At 40.2% G+C, this 17,538-nt stretch overlaps 1 protein-coding gene across 1 annotated transcript in view; it reads left to right on the top strand.

Annotated features, from left to right (window-relative positions):
• Positions 1 to 17,538, top strand: part of DNAH11 (dynein axonemal heavy chain 11) — a 158,071-nt gene that overhangs the window by 45,536 nt on the left and 94,997 nt on the right. Inside the window, 11 exon segments of the mRNA XM_075140860.1 lie at positions 2,784 to 2,922; positions 5,903 to 5,995; positions 6,123 to 6,317; positions 7,752 to 7,829; positions 8,500 to 8,632; positions 9,195 to 9,322; positions 10,377 to 10,516; positions 12,157 to 12,165; positions 13,393 to 13,549; positions 14,416 to 14,547; positions 16,494 to 16,664. Coding sequence (XP_074996961.1) covers positions 2,784 to 2,922; positions 5,903 to 5,995; positions 6,123 to 6,317; positions 7,752 to 7,829; positions 8,500 to 8,632; positions 9,195 to 9,322; positions 10,377 to 10,516; positions 12,157 to 12,165; positions 13,393 to 13,549; positions 14,416 to 14,547; positions 16,494 to 16,664 — 1,375 coding nt within the window.

Genomic DNA, 17,538 nt, shown 5'->3' with positions numbered 1-17,538 from the left:
TTTTCTTAAAGTACATGTTTATGCTTTATATCTTAACACTAATGTTTCAAGGAAGAAAGTTTTGAATTTAAAAGATCTGACTGTATTTTGCGTGCTGCGCTCAGTGAGTTTGTATCGAAATGGTGTGAGTGTGAGTGAATTAATTCCACAAGCGGTTGCTCCAGCATGATGGGCAGTAAAATTATGCCAGTCTTTTCTGACAAAGTGTTGGAGCTGTGCTTTGAACTATGTGGTAATGGTCTTTGACTTAAATGGTGCAGGGCTTGCTTAAAAAAGGGTTGTCACTTGAAATCCTTGCTCTTGCATTAACACTTTCCACTGATTTAATCAAGACTTGAGAAAAAAATGATTCAGTGATTTCATTTCTCAGCGTATTGAAGTTCAATGGGGCAAGCTGTGAGGCATTGCCAGGCTGTCTGGGGAGGCACAAGTATAGACGTGCTATCTGGGATCTGCTTCTCTGAGCAGTAAATCCCTTTGATTTTTAAAAGATAGAAACAGGGCAGAACTGAGCATCCCTATTGCTTCTGTGAGCAAGTTGAAGCAGAAGTACTACTTTCTTCTGTTTTAAAAGTACATCAAGATTTTGGTGTATTTTATTATTTCTGCTTTAGCTGTGGAATTCCTGACACCATAGTCCTTCATCCTTTCACTGCAGAAAGACACAAAGTCTGCTGAAGTTAGAAAGCTGTTTGCTCGGGCACATCTCATCCTCTTGCCAGCCAAACATCCTGCTTCAGATGGCAGGAGCGGGCAGCACAGCAATTGGCTTTCTTGTTCTTGGAGCCTAAATTACAACCATTTGTAAGAAGCGGTAAGTAACATCTGTTTACAAGGAGGAGGTTAGGATTTGAATTCATGTGCCTCTGCAAAGACTGTTGCTGAATAAGACCCTATAGTTGGGTCTTAGCAAACATTAGAGAAAGACCCTGAGAGAGGCATCCCCATAAGTTTCTTTTTTAATATTTCACAACTTAGTTGTTGCTTTACCAAGCCTTCTCATTAATTACCATCTGAGAACTCTTCAAGGCAAAGCAGGATTGGTGCACACCAAGGGAACGATGTTGGGCAGCCCCTCAACTCAGAACCTCGCACAAGGGAGGACAGGGCGACGGGGACCCCATCCACCCGTGTCTGTGCGGTGCAGCTGCCACGCTTTCTGCATTTGGAGGCGTCAGCTGCCTTGACGGCCACGTCTTCGGCAGTCAGCTAGATGTGGTATTTGACAAGAGAGCAGGAGGGATCACTCCCTGTTGCTACCAGGTGTTTCATCTCTCAGTGGACCACCAGAGGATGGAAAATGCATGTGATTTATTTTTGTTGTTCATTTATTATTTTTGTTGTTCCTTTTATTTTTTTTTTTCATTTGGGAAGAAAACAGTAAGGAATATGAAATAATTAACAATATCTCTACTGAAAGATAAAGTCAAATTATTGCTTTATTTGGTGTGCTTTCTGTTATGGTTTTCTTTGGGTTTGTTTTTTTTTTTTTTTTAATTTTCAAAATGTACTTGCTACATAGAGCTGAATTGTTACCTTTACTTGGTTGTCACATAAAATAAAAAGCCTTTGGAATTAAAGTATGAACTGCTGCATTTGGGACTCAGGAATTCAGCCCTGTAGCTGATGTCTGTAACAGCTCTTATCCATTGTACAATGCACAGGAAAGTTGGGAGGTAACTGGTAAAGCATTAACTCCTTATATTTGCCACCTAATAAAATCTCACAAGGGAGAGAAGATATATTAAATACTACTAGCCTGATATTTTTTGTGCAAGCAGTTATTCTATTTGCAAGAAGGATATTGGTTATGGTAGGTAGAAGTGCATATAATTTTTTATAATTGACTGCAATGCATATAGCAGCCCTTGTTTGGGCTTATGAAGAAATGCTTCTTAGGGAATAGTTTACTTAAAAATTGTTTAACAGAGGGGTGCTTACTCTCTTTCTAGATTACATGTTATTGATTTCTGTCAGAAATATACTGCTGGACTAAACCACTGGTTTTAATTTTGTCATATTTAAATATGAATGGGGAACAAAAGAACTCTTTGTATTTGTCAGGAGTAAGAAAAGTGCTCTAAGGGACAAATTTGCTGGCTTGTAGCTGACCTGAACACAAAATTCAAGATCTCTTCTCTGCTACTATGTAACTTAAGTAGTGATTTTTAATGAGGAAATTGTTTAGCCTTTGCATTATTGCTTTGTGTTACTTTTTTGACTGGAGATTTTTCTCATTTATATCATTAAAATGGCTGTGGTTTTGTTCTAAAAGTTTGAACTAAAGGTTATATTTAAAAAAGAAACAAACAGTGAAACCTCCAAAGGCAACCATAACTTCATATAAAAGCTTCAGAGCTCTCCAAAAATCGAAGTCCGTTAAAAAATGATGGCATTTTTAGCAACGGCAGGGTGTTGCACCTGACTTCCAGACGCTGTACAGCTGCTGGCAGTGTCCTCCAGTCGGTGGTGGCAAGCGGTGCCGCTGCAGACTGTGCCTGCTCTAAGTTTCGGTAGTACCTGTCTCCCAAGCCCTGCGTTTCTCAGCAGCATTGTGTGCAGCAATGTTACTGAATACTAACAATCAACAGTGCCTAATTAGCTCCTTTTACTTTGAAGTAAGGTCCTTGTTAGCTTTGACTGACACTTTTAATTGTGACTCTCTCGAGCTCTGTTTTTAAAAATGTTTGCACACATCAGTCATTTGATTTAAATGACTTACTCTTACCATGTTTAAATACTAATCTGTGTATTTGGATTATGGGGTTTGTTTTCTTTCGTAGACCCTGTGCTATGGTTGTCCCTGACATTGAACTGATCTCTGAGATTATGTTGGTTGCTGAAGGGTTTATTGATGCACGACTGTTAGCCAGGAAGTTTATTACCTTGTATAGTCTCTGCAGGGAGCTGCTTTCTAAACAGGTGAGGGTCTCTTTGGGCTTCTGGGTTTGATACGTGTTAATTAACACATACTCCATACCGGTGCGGCTGGACGTTGTGGAATAGTAGGGTATTTTTTAAGTATATCGTCTTATCTTTTATTTTGAAGACACTTCAAATCATGTCCATCCTTATTAAATTGTCAGATATGAATTTAGAGGAAAGTGCTCTTTCCTCTGATCTTGGGACATTTGTAATGCGTCAATTTTACGTTAAATAATTGTATATCACTGCTTCATACCTGGGATGGCTGAACTAAATCGTGCTGTTCTGTAATACCTACATTAGAAATATAACTATCTGTTGGAGAAGAGAAAAACCTTATAGCAGAGTAGGAATTATTCTGAAAAATGTATTCTATTTGGATAAATGTTTCTTTAAACTTTCCCCAGTAAATACAGTGGAGGACTGTTTGAAAAATAGAAATAAAGCGTTGCTTAATAATTTAATTATTATACTAGAAAGAATTCATATTCAGAATAATTATCTTAAAAATCTACAACTTGTAAAACTTGGAAGGTTCATCATTTCTTCCCTATATTTATGCTGTTTACTCATTTCCAACTGTATCATTTTTCACAAGACATTCTTAATATTCAGTTTTATTAGTGGAGTAAGAACTCAGAGAACCCTTCAACCTCAAGCCATAAACTCTAGCAAGCAGGGCCATTATGAAAGCAAAGTCAACTTTATTTTCATGCCTGCATAATTTTGAAATTATCTCTAAATATCCTGAGGTTTTCCTAACACATTCTTGCAATGATTCTAGAGATAATGGAGTTAAACCTTGTATATCTTAAGATATCAATATTGTCTGCTTTACTAGGGGATTCCTCAACTCTAATGATTACTTTGTCCTGGAGTCATTTTCTGAATTCAGAAAAATCGCTTATACCATTGTTTGCCACTTCAATGTTAATGTTAGTAATAATAATAATATTAACATTTGAAGCAAAAGCCAGAATGTTCTTTTTTGTTTACTTTTTTAATCTTATTTGTTTTCATTTTAATGGAAATGGGAGAAATCAAATCCCTTTGACAAAAATTCTGGGCTGCTGCAGAAAATATACAGCAGTTCAGAGAGCTCTGAAAATATTGGTCCAGTGTTGGGGCTTTTAGGACTTTCAATATACCTCTGGGGCACTAGGATCCTAGCCTATGAAAACTGCTTCAGGTCAGGGCTTTCAGTGCATCTGCTGCGAAGGAAGGGACTTCTGGTCCTGTCATACCATGGCAAATAGCCAGGATGTCTTAAAGTCCTTGTCTTAAATCCACACAGCAGGCTGCTGTAAAGATGGATAGCTTGCTCTTTAACAACCTGTCAGACAGCAAACTAACAAAAAATTTGGAAGAAAAAAATCTTACCTAAATCTAAGCAAAAGCCCATTAAGCCCAGTATATTCCTAAATTTCCTATTTTCCTAACCAGCTCTATGTTTAACTTCTCTGCCTAGGTGTACTTTTTGTAAAATGTGGAGCCTCATTTTCATTGCAGATACTCAGCATCTTTAATACCTCAGAAAAAAATGGCAGTTTTTCTTACTGATGATGAACTGTTCTGAAGCTGAAAATTCCTTTTTTTTTTTTTCCTTCTTTGTGATATATTTAGTGCATTTGATTCACAGTTAGAGAGTGCCACTGTTATGGAAGAGGATAGTGACATGTGCCAACTTTAAAAATTGTATATTGTTAAGTTGTGGGTTTGCTACTGGTTTTTGTTTGGGTTTTTTGTTTGGTTTTTTTGTTGTTTGTTTGTTTGTTTGTGGTTTTTTTTTCCTTTTTTTCTTCTTTCTTTCTTTTGGTTTTGGTGTGGTGTGGTTGCAGCAAATGTTCTCAAACTCTACCTGACTGGTAGCCAGTTTGGGTGCTGACAGCAGGGTAGTTGCAGCCCCAAATAGTTTCGTTTGGGTTTTTTTGGTTTTTTGTTTGGTTGGGGTTTTTTTTAATTGTGGGAGGGTTAGTGTGCACACACTAAGGAAACTGTAGACCACCACGAGTGGTGGCTGTGTAACTGTTGGCTGCAGCAGCACAGAGGGTAGAGAGGAGCTGATTATCCACGGACTTAGCCAGCTGCTCTTATAGTACCTGGTCCCACTGCTGGTTATACCAAAATTAACCATCTGGGGTCTCTACATGAGCTGCAAGAACACCTTTAAGTGCAGGTGTAGCCTTAAATTTAGAGAGCTGTAACTTCATGGTAGACCTCTTCAAATTGCAAAATTGGCTGTTGGGATACTCCTTTCAATCATACAAGATGCTGTTCAAATTCTTTAAATCTCCAAAATCATTCAAACTCCTTCTCTTTCTAATTTTGTGTTACCTCGGCAGGAGAGGGAAAGAGGTGAGTGTTACACAGCCCTGGAAAAAGGAGAAAGAGGGATTGAAGAGCATACGTGTGATGGCAAAAGTTGTGCCTTCTGCATTGGATTCTTCCCTCTGGCAGGGCTTAGGGGAGGATATAGGCTTTTTCTCTGCCCTTCACTTACCAAATGTTTCTAGGCTTTTCCTCTAGGCTGGGTACCTATCTGTTTCTCTTTTCCTTTAATTTTGGTGTTGGAGCTGGTTGCAAAATATGTTGATAGTCGTCTCTTTTGGAAAGACAGAAAAGTATTGCTAGCATCAGGTCAAATTAGTAGAAGTTTGGCAGCAATTTTTTGCTTGCTTTCTTTCATCATGGAGGTATAGTTGCAATGAATACAATAATACTTAAGGGTGCAAATTTTGCCATTTAAAAATAGGGAACAAAGTGATGGAATACTAAAAATTAAATAGATATACACACTTCACCCTCTTTTGTTTTTTTCTTTACTAGACTTCCAACACTGGCCTAAAGCCACTGCAAGACTACAAGGGACTAAAAAGGTGTCATTTTACTCTGTGTGTAAACCAATTGTTTTCTTCATAAACACTACCACTTAGTTTTATTTCCTGTTCTAACGTGACTAGTTAAAATGTTTTCACAGGACCATTACGACTGGGGACTGTGTGCTATCAAGTCAGTTTTGGTCGTTGCTGGCTCACTGAAACGAGGAGACAGGAACAGACCTGAGGATCAGGTAAAATCTTCACTTGAAAGCATCTAAGAGTAGGAGCTGTTTCTGGTGTTTTGCCTTTGGATAAAAACAGAATCCTAAAAAGAGGATTTAATGTTCTTGCGATATGTGGTTTACCATCCTTTTCCAGGTGCTTATGCGAGCCTTAAGAGACTTCAATTTGCCTAAAATAGTGACAGATGATATCCCAATTTTCATGGGCCTGATCAGTGACCTGTTTCCAGCTCTGGATGTTCTGAGGAAGAGGAACCTGCAATTTGAACAGATGGTTAAACAATCTACCCTGGAGCTTCACTTGCAGCCTGAAGAGAGCTTTATTCTCCAAGTAAAAGAATTCATTGCCTTTAATTACTCCCCTTAAGATTTTCAATCAAAATAATTGCAAATGGGTTATATTAGAGATGAAGGTTATTTTTGAGTATGTTACAGTATTGATAAGGTGTCCTCAATGTCTCGGTATTTCAAAGGCATTTTGTTGTGGAGGTAATGCTCCTCAGTATGATAAATATGCCCCTAAGGAAACACGTATCCTGTTCAAAAAAGCTGTCTACAGTGACAAACATGTTTGTTTGTGTACAGTACCAAGCATTTGTACTCGGTAGCAAATTAATTGTTGTGATTATTTGTAGGGAGGAAAGAAGAGTGAGGGAGCAAAAACATATAAATAAGAAGGCGTGGATTTGGAATGTGCATGGCTACATGTGACTTTTCTGTTCTGGTATTTCTGTATAATACAATGCACATTGTGCTATACACATTAAAAATATGCATGTACATGTATGTATGCATGTATAGTCATAAGAATTAGTTGTCTATAAGCTAAATTTAAACACTAATTTTAGTTTGAATTACAGACAGGGTGAAAAGGTGAAACTTAGAAATACTGGTTAGTATACGGACTAAATAAAAAGTGTGCTTATTTGGACTACTAAGAAAGTATATTCCCACCCTCCTTCAAGGAACATCCGCATCTGCTGTATGCGATAGCACAGTCCTTACCTTTATTAGGGTATATTTGAAACTGAAATAACCAAGCTGGTTAAATGTGACTGATCTCAGGATTTATAAAGGATTTTCTGCTCTTGTTTATCTTATTCCATTATCCTGAATGGTGAAGGACAATAAGCTATACCTTGGGGTATTACAAACTTTGCCTTCCATAGAGTATTTTGATTCCTGCTAACTAGGTGAATCAGAAGACGAGCACTTGAGAAACATGGACTTGTTCCTATTGGACTTCAGAAAATCAGTGTGGATGCTCTTCGCTAAGACAGAAATCCATAAGCAGCCAAGCTATTTTCATTCTGTGGCTCACAGAACTATTTTTTTGGAAGAAATGTATTACTTTAGTGGACTGATTTTCTATTTTACCAAATTATAGCTGCACCACTGTTCTGCGTGTGGAATTCACTCTGCTAAAGTGATGGCAAAATTGTGGTAACTGTTCTGTATCCCTGGGTTGGCACAATCCTACTGGACTGTATGGCCGCCTAGCAGAAGAGGATTTGTTCTCACTTGTTGAGGTAACTGCATTCATCAATTTAAGGCAATTTTCTTCCCATTTTCTGGGAGACAAACAATGTTGGTTGATGCAACATCAGCTCAGCTGAGGCAAATCTGCTGAGAAAGTTCATTTTTTCCTGTTGAAGGGAATAGGAATGCGGAGGGGGAGATAATTTTTGTGAATAATTGTGCCTCTGTAATAAGAAGGACAACAGGAGAGGAAAGGCGCTCACTGTGTATCCCTTCTGTGGGGTAGGTTGTTCAGCTGGAGGAGCTACTGGCAGTGCGTCACTCTGTGTTTGTCATTGGAAATGCGGGGACTGGAAAGAGTAAGGTACCTGCCTACCTGCGCAGCATGTTTTCTATCTTACATTGTAAAGAAATTGCCATGGTTCTTGTAGAAAACATTCTGCATGTTGCCTTTGCCTTAGGCTGCAGTGTAATAACACGCTGTTCAGGCCATCCAGTCAGCCACATGACTTTTGCAATGGCAAAGCTCAAATGTTACAAGTAAATTCTACATTTATGTGTTGTTTGCATGTCCCAAAGGAAAATTAATCGTGGCACCAAGTAATGAGCATTCAATTTGACAGATAGAATAAGTAATACTTTGTTCAGGAAGGAGAAGCAGGATGGTTTAATTAGGCTTCTAGACAGAAATAGGGGAATATATTGCCAAAACACTAGACAAATACTTCTAATAGATAATGCTTGCCCATTTCTGCTACTAAATGTTGGCAGCTGCATGGATTTTATTCTCCATTTAACACTTTCTATTAGAATTGACTTCAGAGTACAGCCGTTTCAGAATGGGAGTCTCCTTTCCTATCCTTAGGCTTAATGGAAATTTGGGACCAAACTAGGACAGAAGTGTGAGTAAATCAAGGTGAACAGTTGACTGAGTGCAGGGATTTGCAGTCAGAGACCGAGTTCAGGAAGAAAGCCAAAGACTCCTATTGTATCAAAATTGTGTCACTAATGTGCAGCCTGTTCCTCCTTCTCAGGTGCTGAAAGTTCTGCATCACACACATGTGAACATGAAACAAAAGCCTGTTTGGAATGACTTTAACCCAAAGGTTCTGACAGCTGATGAACTGTTTGGGTTTATACACCACGCAACCCAAGAATGGAAAGATGGCAAGTAGCACACATGTTCTTACTAGGACCTGTTCCTGGAGGCATCATTCTCCATCAGAAACAGACAGCTTTGGAGAAGGTGTTAGAGACTGAATTCTTGCGTTTTTCTGTGTTTTGATGCAATGAGATGTGGGTGCAGAGCACTGGTGGCTGTGGAAAGACTGGAGGCAGGGCAGGATGCTAGCAGATAGAAAAGTACTAGCCTGAATGATGCTGATTGAGCTGCCTTAAAGGGCGAGTTATTTTCTCCCCAGACCCATGAATCCTCCCATATCTCACCCATGTCATTAAGACTAATGACATACTCTCCTGTAATCAAAACAGAAATAGGTCATTATTATATAAAATGCAGTCATTTTGCTGTATCGTGTTCACTGAAAGTATTTTTTAATTTTACTTTGAATAACCACCTAATAAGCAAGCAAGGGAAAAAAGCATGGTTTTGATGCTACAAAAGCTTCTTGTTTCAGTGATGCATTAAGTCTTCTGAAATTTTAGTTGCTGTGCAGTGTTGTTATTTAAGCACTAAAGTGGTGGGATTCTGTTGAAATATAATTTGCAGGTCTCCTGTCATCTCTTCTGAGAGAGCAAGCTAATATTACCCATGAGGGGCCAAAATGGTTAGTTTTAGATGGGGATATAGATCCTGTGTGGATTGAGTCACTCAACACTGTTATGGATGATAGCAAGGTGAGCAACTGAGAAGCAGGTATAGTGGCATCCCCTCTGCCTGTTTTCACATTTTTCTCTTCCTTTGTTTTTCTGGAGTTAGTGTAGCAGTGTGTGTTCTTTTTTCTTCCGTTCTTATAATTTCTTTGGTTTTCACTACTGCTAAGTCGTATTTTAGCATCTGATTAACACATTATGTCTTGCCTATTTTGTACAACAAAAAGACTTAAAGTAGCCTACATATACTGTAAGGGTGATTGTGCCTCCTAGTGTATGAGTTGATGTAATTCAAGATGTCAATCATAAGATTATTGAAACTGGTATTTGGAAAGCCTCTCAGTAAAATAGATTTAAGATTCCGTGAGTGAAGTCCTTGCATCACTATACTAAGGAAGGCTAGTGTTCGGGAATCTAAATAGGTCAGTTTAAGAACTAGTAATGTCCAGACTTCTTATTCCCTTCTTATTAATTATACAGCTAAACCAATTTTGTTGTCTGTCTGAAATGCTGTAATGTAATGAAATCCAAATTTAAAATCTGAATGTAACCTTAAGAAGGTGATTGTAGTTTAGCCCATTCTCTTAAGCTTTCCTGTCTTAAGAACTTAAACCTATCCAGTGACACGGTCTCTGGTTACTCAGCAAGGTGTCTGTCTGGGGCTAGCCACATAGCCTAATTTTACCTAATGAACAGAAAGTGGCTTTTCCAAGGGACATTTCAGAGCACCTAAGTTTAGGTTCCAGCTCGGAATCGTTTTCTGTTTATTTCCATTGACATTGAGAGAGACTTTGCCTCCCCTGCTTTTAGCAGCTTTCGGGAGAACTCATACAAGATCAAATAAAACCTTTTGAATTTGCCCTCCTCTGTGTTTCTGAACACAGTTCTGAAAAAACTATAGCCATGTTCAAATAAAGTTTGTTTAGCTACGTTCAAGAAATAGTGTATGTGCATGGTGTTGCAGATAATCCGTGCTCCTTTGTGGGGCTATAATAAACACACGGTTGCCCTGATCATGTTCTTGTTAGACAGCGTATCTTAGCTTGCTTTTGCTGAAGAATTTGCTGATGATTTCTAGGTTCTGACCCTTACAAGGAATGAACTTGTGCCTATGACTCCGTCAATGTGGCTGCTATTTGAAGTACACCATTTAAGAGCTGCTACCCCAGCTACAGTATCCAGAGCTGGTATTCTCTATCTGAACACCCAGGACGTGGGGTGAAATCTATGAGTATCTGATGATATTAGTTAGCATTTTTAAGATACATCTTGAAGATTAATGGGAATAGACTCCATTATTTATATTAATTCTTCCTTCTAGATTTTATTCTGACAATAGTGGGATGATTTATTTGGTGGCCATCTATATTCTCAAATATGCAGTTCGGAAAATTTCACCATCAGTTAAGTATTTATTTTCCCTTCTTACATGTACTGCTTAATCAAAGCAGCAGTGGCATGGGTTGACCCTGGCTGGATGCCAGGTGCCCACCAAGCCGCTCTATCACTCCCCTCCTCAGCTGGGCAGGGGGAGAAAAATACGACGAAAGGCTTGTGGGTCGATATAAGGACGGGGAGATCACTCAGCAGCTACTGTCATGGGCAAAACTGACTCGACTCAGGGAAATTAATTTAATTTTATTACCAATCAAAATCAGAGTAAGGTAATGAGAAATAAAACCAAATCTTAAAATATCTTCCCCCCACCCCTCCCTTCTTCCCAGGCTCAACTTCACTCCTGAATTCTCTACCTCCTCCCCGCCAGCAGCGCAGGGGGACAGGGAATGGGGGTTGCGGTCAGTTCATCACACGTTGTTTCTGCCGCTCCTTCCTCCTCACACTCTTCCCCTGCTCCAGTTTGGGGTCCCTCCCACGGGAGATGGACCTCCACAAACTTCTCCAACGTGGGTCCTTCCCATGGGCTGCAGTTCTTCATGAACTGCTCCAGCGTGGGTCCCTTCCATGGGGTGCAGTCCTGCAGGAACAGGGTGCTCCAGCATGGGTCCCCCACGGGGTCACAAGTCCTGCCAGCAAAACTGCTCCAGCGTGGGCTCCTCTGTCCACAGGTCCTGCCAGGAGCCTGCTCCAGCACAGGCTCTCCACAGGGTCACAGCCTCCTTCGGGCATCCACCTGCTCTGGCGTGGGGTCCTCCATGGGCTGCAGGTGGATATCTGCTCCACCATTAACCTCCTTGGGCTGCAGGGTGACAGCCTGCCTCACCATGGTCTTCACCACGGGCTGCAGGTGAATCTCTGCTCCGGCGCCTGGGGCACCTTCTCCCCCTCCTTCTTCACAGACCTGCGTGTCTGCAGAGTTGTTCCTCTCACATGTTCTCATTCCTTTCTCCGGCTGCAGTTGCTGTTGCGCAGCAGTTTTTTTCCCCCTTCTTAAATACGTTACCCCAGAGGCGCTACCACCATCGCTGACTGGCTCGACCTTGGCCAGCGGTGGCTCCGTCTTGGAGCCGGCTGGCATTGGCTCTGTCAGACATAGGGGAAGCTTCTAGCAGCTTCTCACAGAAGCTACCCCTGTAGCCCCCCCACTACCAAAACCTTGCCACGCGAACCCAATACAAGTAGTGAACTGACTGTCTGCTTTTTGTAATGCAAATTTGGCGGTAGCAAGAAGTGAATAACTTGGCTACTGACAAGTTCTCTGACAGCTTTTTAATAACTGTCACCATCTTTGATATTGTTAAGGACACTGGTTTATATCAGCTTGGCTTTTTGTTTCTCTTATTCCTTTGGGTCACAGTACTACTCTTTTAACTTGTTTTATGTCTATGCTTCATGCAAATTAATTATGAGAACAATGTTTTCTAAAGAAAATGGGTTTCCATGTATAAAAGGGAATTTAGCTGGTCAAGGCACAATGCACTAACTTGAAGCAGTCCAATGTGATCTTTTCCTTTTGCATTTGTTGAGCTGATCCAAAACAGTTCTTATAAACTTTAGTAAGAAGTGAATCTTTTTAACATTTGTCAGTCGGTGTTTTTATTGTCAAGCAGCATTACTGCTGTTTCATGTCAAAATTCAATTTTGCAGCATTCCAGTATGTCATCAACATTTCAGTCCGTTCTAACTGTCTGTTAGAGTTGTATGCCGTTGGGACAAGAAGCTGTCAGTGCACATATTTCCTAGAGAAATCTTATCAGTAGGAGAATTTAATTAAACAGCATGAGTCTGTACAAGCTGCCCACCTAGAGTGATGAGGATCAGAGGACTGGTGAGGACATAGAGAGGCAATACAATCTCTCACAGCAAACAGAGGAGTGTAGAGATGGAAACTAGGCAACAAACTGTCCAAATAGAATAGCTGTGAATGAGTAAATAATTGGTTTAGACTGTGTTTGACCAATACTGTGTGAACACGAGCAGGGGATAAAATTGCCTAATCCTTTGGAATATAGACAGTTAGGCATGTGGCTGCTAACCTGAAGCACATGCTATAGTTAGCATAATGATAAGGAATTTTAGACTTGGTTGTGATAGGAACTAGCAGATGAGAAGGGTTACTTTTTTGTCTTCAATTACATATAGCTAGACTTTTCAGCCAGACTGGGTTATATATACTACTGTAGATATCTGCAATGCAAGTTATGTTGAACTTGGGTGTCACATAATCCTTGGTCCTGTGTACAACTTTTACACACTGGTATTTTAAATAGTCTGTTCTCAAACAGCGTAAAACAAATACAGAATCCTTGCTCCCACCTGCTTTTTGGTGGTGTAGCCCTCTGAAAGCAGGAGCAGACTATCATCTAGGTCCTTTCTTCCTGCCCTCCCTGGAATAAAGGATGCAGTCAAGGAAAAAAAGTATAGCCATATGCCAGTGTGCTCAACTGTCATAATAGCTCTTAGAAATGCCCCAGCATGATGACCTTCGCATGAACAAATAAAAATGTTGTAGGCTGGCGGCACTTATGTCTGACTTACAGCCAGCACAGTAGTATTTGTGCATTGCACTAAAGGCAGTCACAAACAGTTCTCAAAAGTCAACAAAAGTTTGCATTTCAAAGCTAGAGGAAAGAAATTTTGTATTTTTTCAACTTCTCTCTAATAAAAAATTGGTTGCTTTCCAATTTGTTTTGCAGGTATGTTGCCAGCTGGATAGAAACAGGGAGACACCAATCTGAAAAGGCTAACTTGACTGTTCTCTTTGATAAATATGTGCCTCCTTACTTAGAACAACTCAGAACAAGATTTAAAACTGTTACTTCTATTCCTGAGAATAGTATGCATTAGGTTCAGGTATGCATTAGGATTAAAACTATTTATATTTTAAGAAACAGTATTTCTGAAACATCCGCTGAGCATGTGGTCCTATGCAGGAGTAAAAAAATCTTAAAATTACTGTGTATCTGAAACATATGTGAGATGAAATCAAGAGGCTTTTATATATCGAACCTGGACTCTTATATTGGAGACCTACAGGGGTTCAGAGGTTTCGTATTGCAGCGGTGCACTGTAACAAGAAGAAATGCGTGCTTATGGCACTGCACGTAATTCCCTGACTTCTCAGTTCTTGTGTTGCTTCTGTTAGTAATGTCTTAGGCAACTGAGGGCTAGCCATTTCATCTCTCTATACAAGCATTCTGCCTCTCTCTAATTAAATGCTCACTAAACTCATTAGCGTTAGTTACTCTCATACTCTGATAATGAGACCCTACGTTATTAAACGTTATTAAAGAATGGAGCTGAGCTCTGTTTGTTTCATATAAAAATGATCTGATACTGCACATCCTCATGTTGACATCTTAAATTTACTTAATAGGCCTTGTCATTCTAAAGTCTTCTGAGTGTTTGCCTGCTTCTAAATAAGTCAATATGAGAGGAGAAAACTAATTATTGCGAATGAGTATTAAGACTTTTCCATAATGTACATGCCTGAACTGTGTCATCTTCTTCATACACCTTGCTTTAAGTCGTGTAGAATGAAGGTATTTTGGTACATTTTATCAGAAGACCTCTTCATGCCTTTGACCTCCGAAAGGACCTCCTAGACAATAAGGAAGCACAGCAAGGAGTTGCAATCTCACTACTTAAATTTAAATACCTTCTTACTCCTGTGGAGTAAGACTCACAGGTCACTCTCTTCACATATTTATTTATTGCAGACACTCTGTTCTCTGCTGGATTGTTTGCTGACCCCTGAAAATGTGCCAATGGATTGCCCCAGAGAGCTCTATGAGATGTATTTTGTCTTTGCGTGTATTTGGGCGTTTGGTGGGGTGCTCTCTCAAGATCAGGTAAGTTAATGACCACAGTATCTCACTGTGCTTGAAAAACAGATGTAATATATATACATGCCCACCTACATATTTAAACAGATATAAATACATATGTGCGCGTGTGTGTATGTATGTATATGCAGGTTTCTACTCACTAATACTGATAGGGGGTGCAGAGCAATGGCCCATGCATCTGATCTGTTGGCCTGTAGTACTGTGTACTTTAGCTATCAGAGCTCGTCTGTAAATGAGCTAACTTGACTGGAGGGAGCTGACTGCCTGCAGTGCAAGACTGCGTGCAGAGTCATTTACCATGCATAGAGAAGCTGTGTTTACTTAGGGAAGTGTTACTGGTTGTACTTTATACTAAAGTTCCTGGCAAGCAACAAAAAGTAATATGAGGGTCACGCCTACCAAAATTAAAGCATTTAGTAAAGGGCTGGAGAGATGTATGTTTAATCTCACCTGTTGGATTTATACTGAAAAATGTAGATATAAGCAAGGCATTATAATGCATTCCCCTTAGTGAGATTTTTTTTTTGTTGTGATGCTATAAAGGTTTGAAGAAGAAAGTTCTAAAACTTTACAATTACTTGTCAGTGTTTTGCTTAGACAGACCTTGATTTCTTGAGAAATATCTAGTCATACTTGCCTATTAAAGACTAAAAAATACAGTTGGCTTTACTGCTGTTTAAATTAGGTGAAGCCCTTGTGAAGGAACAAATTTATACGTGCATAGTCCGTAGGTGAAGGAGCACCTTGCATAACTTGAAGAATCAGAAGCAACACATTATTACATCGAGAGACTGGGAAGATCTTTTTGGTCATATTAACATCTGTTTTCCTATCCTTCAAAAAGCCTTGCTGTTCTGTGGACACACTCAGGAAGGTCTTGTCGGAAGCAAGTCATCTCTGTGGTCTCACAGCTATATAAATTTAAACTGAACATAGAAGCTTTAGGAAACAAAGTATTTGGGCTGGATGTGTGGTGGGTTAGCCTTGGCGAACAGCCAAACACCTGTCCAGCCGCTTGCTCATTCCCCTTCCTCAGCAGGGTAGGGGGAGAAGATAGGCTGAAAAAACTCGTGGGTCCAGATGAAGACAGGGGGATTGGTAAGCAGTTACTCTCATGGGCAAAACAGACTTGATTTGGGGAAAATTAATTTAATTTGTTGCCAATTGAAATGGATTTGGGTAGTGAGAAACAAAGGCAAACATTAAAACAAAACTTTTCCCCCTCCTGCCCCCCAAGCTCAGCCTCAGTCCTTCACTCCTGACTCTTCTACTCCCCCACTCCAAGCGGCGTAGGTGGGTGGGGGGTTATGGTCAGTACACAGTGGTTTCTCTCTGCCATGCCTTCCTTCTCACGCTTACCCTTGCCCCAGCATGGGTTCTCCATGGGCTGCAGTCCTGCAGGGCATATTCACCTGCTCCAGCATGGGGTCCTCAGGAGGCTGCAGTGTGGGTATCTGCTCCAGCAATGTGGAGCTCCTCCTCCCCCCCTTCTTCCTCCCCTTCTTCCTCCTCCTCTGAACTTGGTGTTCTGCTGTTTCTCAGTCTTTCTACCCTTTCTTGAATCTGTTTTCCCCAAGGTGGCACCAGCTTGGCTGAGGGGCTCAGCAGTGTCCCTTCAGTGGGTCTGTTGGAGCTGGCTGGAACAGTCACTGTCCAGCACAGGGTAGCCCTCATCCTCTCCTCACGGAGGCCACCCTGCAGCTCCCCACTGCCAAATTCTTGACACCTGCACTCAATCCAGGATGTCATCAGAAGGTGGCCTGTCTTTAGCCCCTTAAGCAGCAGGAACACTAAGATGTTGCTTTGATGTTCTTGGCTATTTCATCACAGTCTACATATATATGCATTTAAAAATAAGATTTATTTGTATGTCTGTTTTTCATATGTGCTTCACATGAATGTCTAGATATGGAAAATGTACTGTAAACAATTAATGCTCCATTTCATAGCTTTCAAATTACCAAGCTGAATTCAGCTGCTAGTAGCTTAAGAAGATGAAAGCACTAAGTTTCCATCCCAGGGCACAGTTTGATTATTACCTTGATCCAGAGACGAGGAAGTTCCTGCCCTGGGTGGATAAGGTCCTGAGTCCTGATGTGGATCCGGATGCACCCCTGCAGGTACAGCGCACACCAGTGACCACACGCTGAGCATTGTCCTGAGGACGTACCATATTCACTTTGTTAGTGGTTTATACCCTTTTTCCACAGTAGGAGGAATTCAAGCTCCAAGTCCATTTAATCATTGAAAATAACGCCCACGGCAACTGTACACCACAAATTGAAGCCTTAACATTTTTCTATTGCCAGCTTTATGCACAGGTATTCTTTTTGCCAGATAATGCCCTTCATACTAATAGAAGTGTGTGAGGCCTAGGGGAAGCAGATCACTTTATCACCTTTCTACTATGCTCTTGATCAACTTACAAAGTTAGTTATATTTGTGGAATACCAGTTGTAGAAGTTATGACAGTATGATATATACCTGTCAGTGGAGAAATAGAAAGCATGAGCTATTAATTGTAATTGCCTCAGTTTGGAGGTTTGGTTGGTTTTGCTCTTATTTCAGTGTGATTTGCATAGAATATTCTCAAATGCTTTATGGTGTTTTGATTGCATTAACTGCTAGGTCTTTTTCTTTTTAAATGCTTAGGTGAGTAAGAATTTTCCTGGGGAGATTAAAAGTTTGTGGGCATAGAAACATGGAGCTGGTGATCAAAAGACATTATCCATTATCAGCTATCCTGTAACAAGCTCTCTTTAAGGGTTAATACTTTGTAGGAAAATACAGAGCTTGGTAAAGAAAACTTTATCAGTCAATGAAGGTTTTAGGTGCTCACAGTAAGTAAAGCTAATCTATTGCCAACTGTTTGCTCAAACAGTTTTAGGTATGCTGAAAGCCAGGCCAAAAAGTAAATGAAAATACTAATTGAAAAATTAAACCAACTGCCTGTTGCAGCAGCCTTTGTTTCTGTACCAGTTTTTGGGAGACTGG

Source organism: Calonectris borealis, chromosome 2 (genome assembly GCF_964195595.1).
Source record: "Calonectris borealis chromosome 2, bCalBor7.hap1.2, whole genome shotgun sequence".
Taxonomy (NCBI): Eukaryota; Metazoa; Chordata; class Aves; order Procellariiformes; family Procellariidae; genus Calonectris; species Calonectris borealis.
Note: the sequence above shows the minus strand (reverse complement) of the source record. Positions and strands in the feature narration are given on the sequence as shown.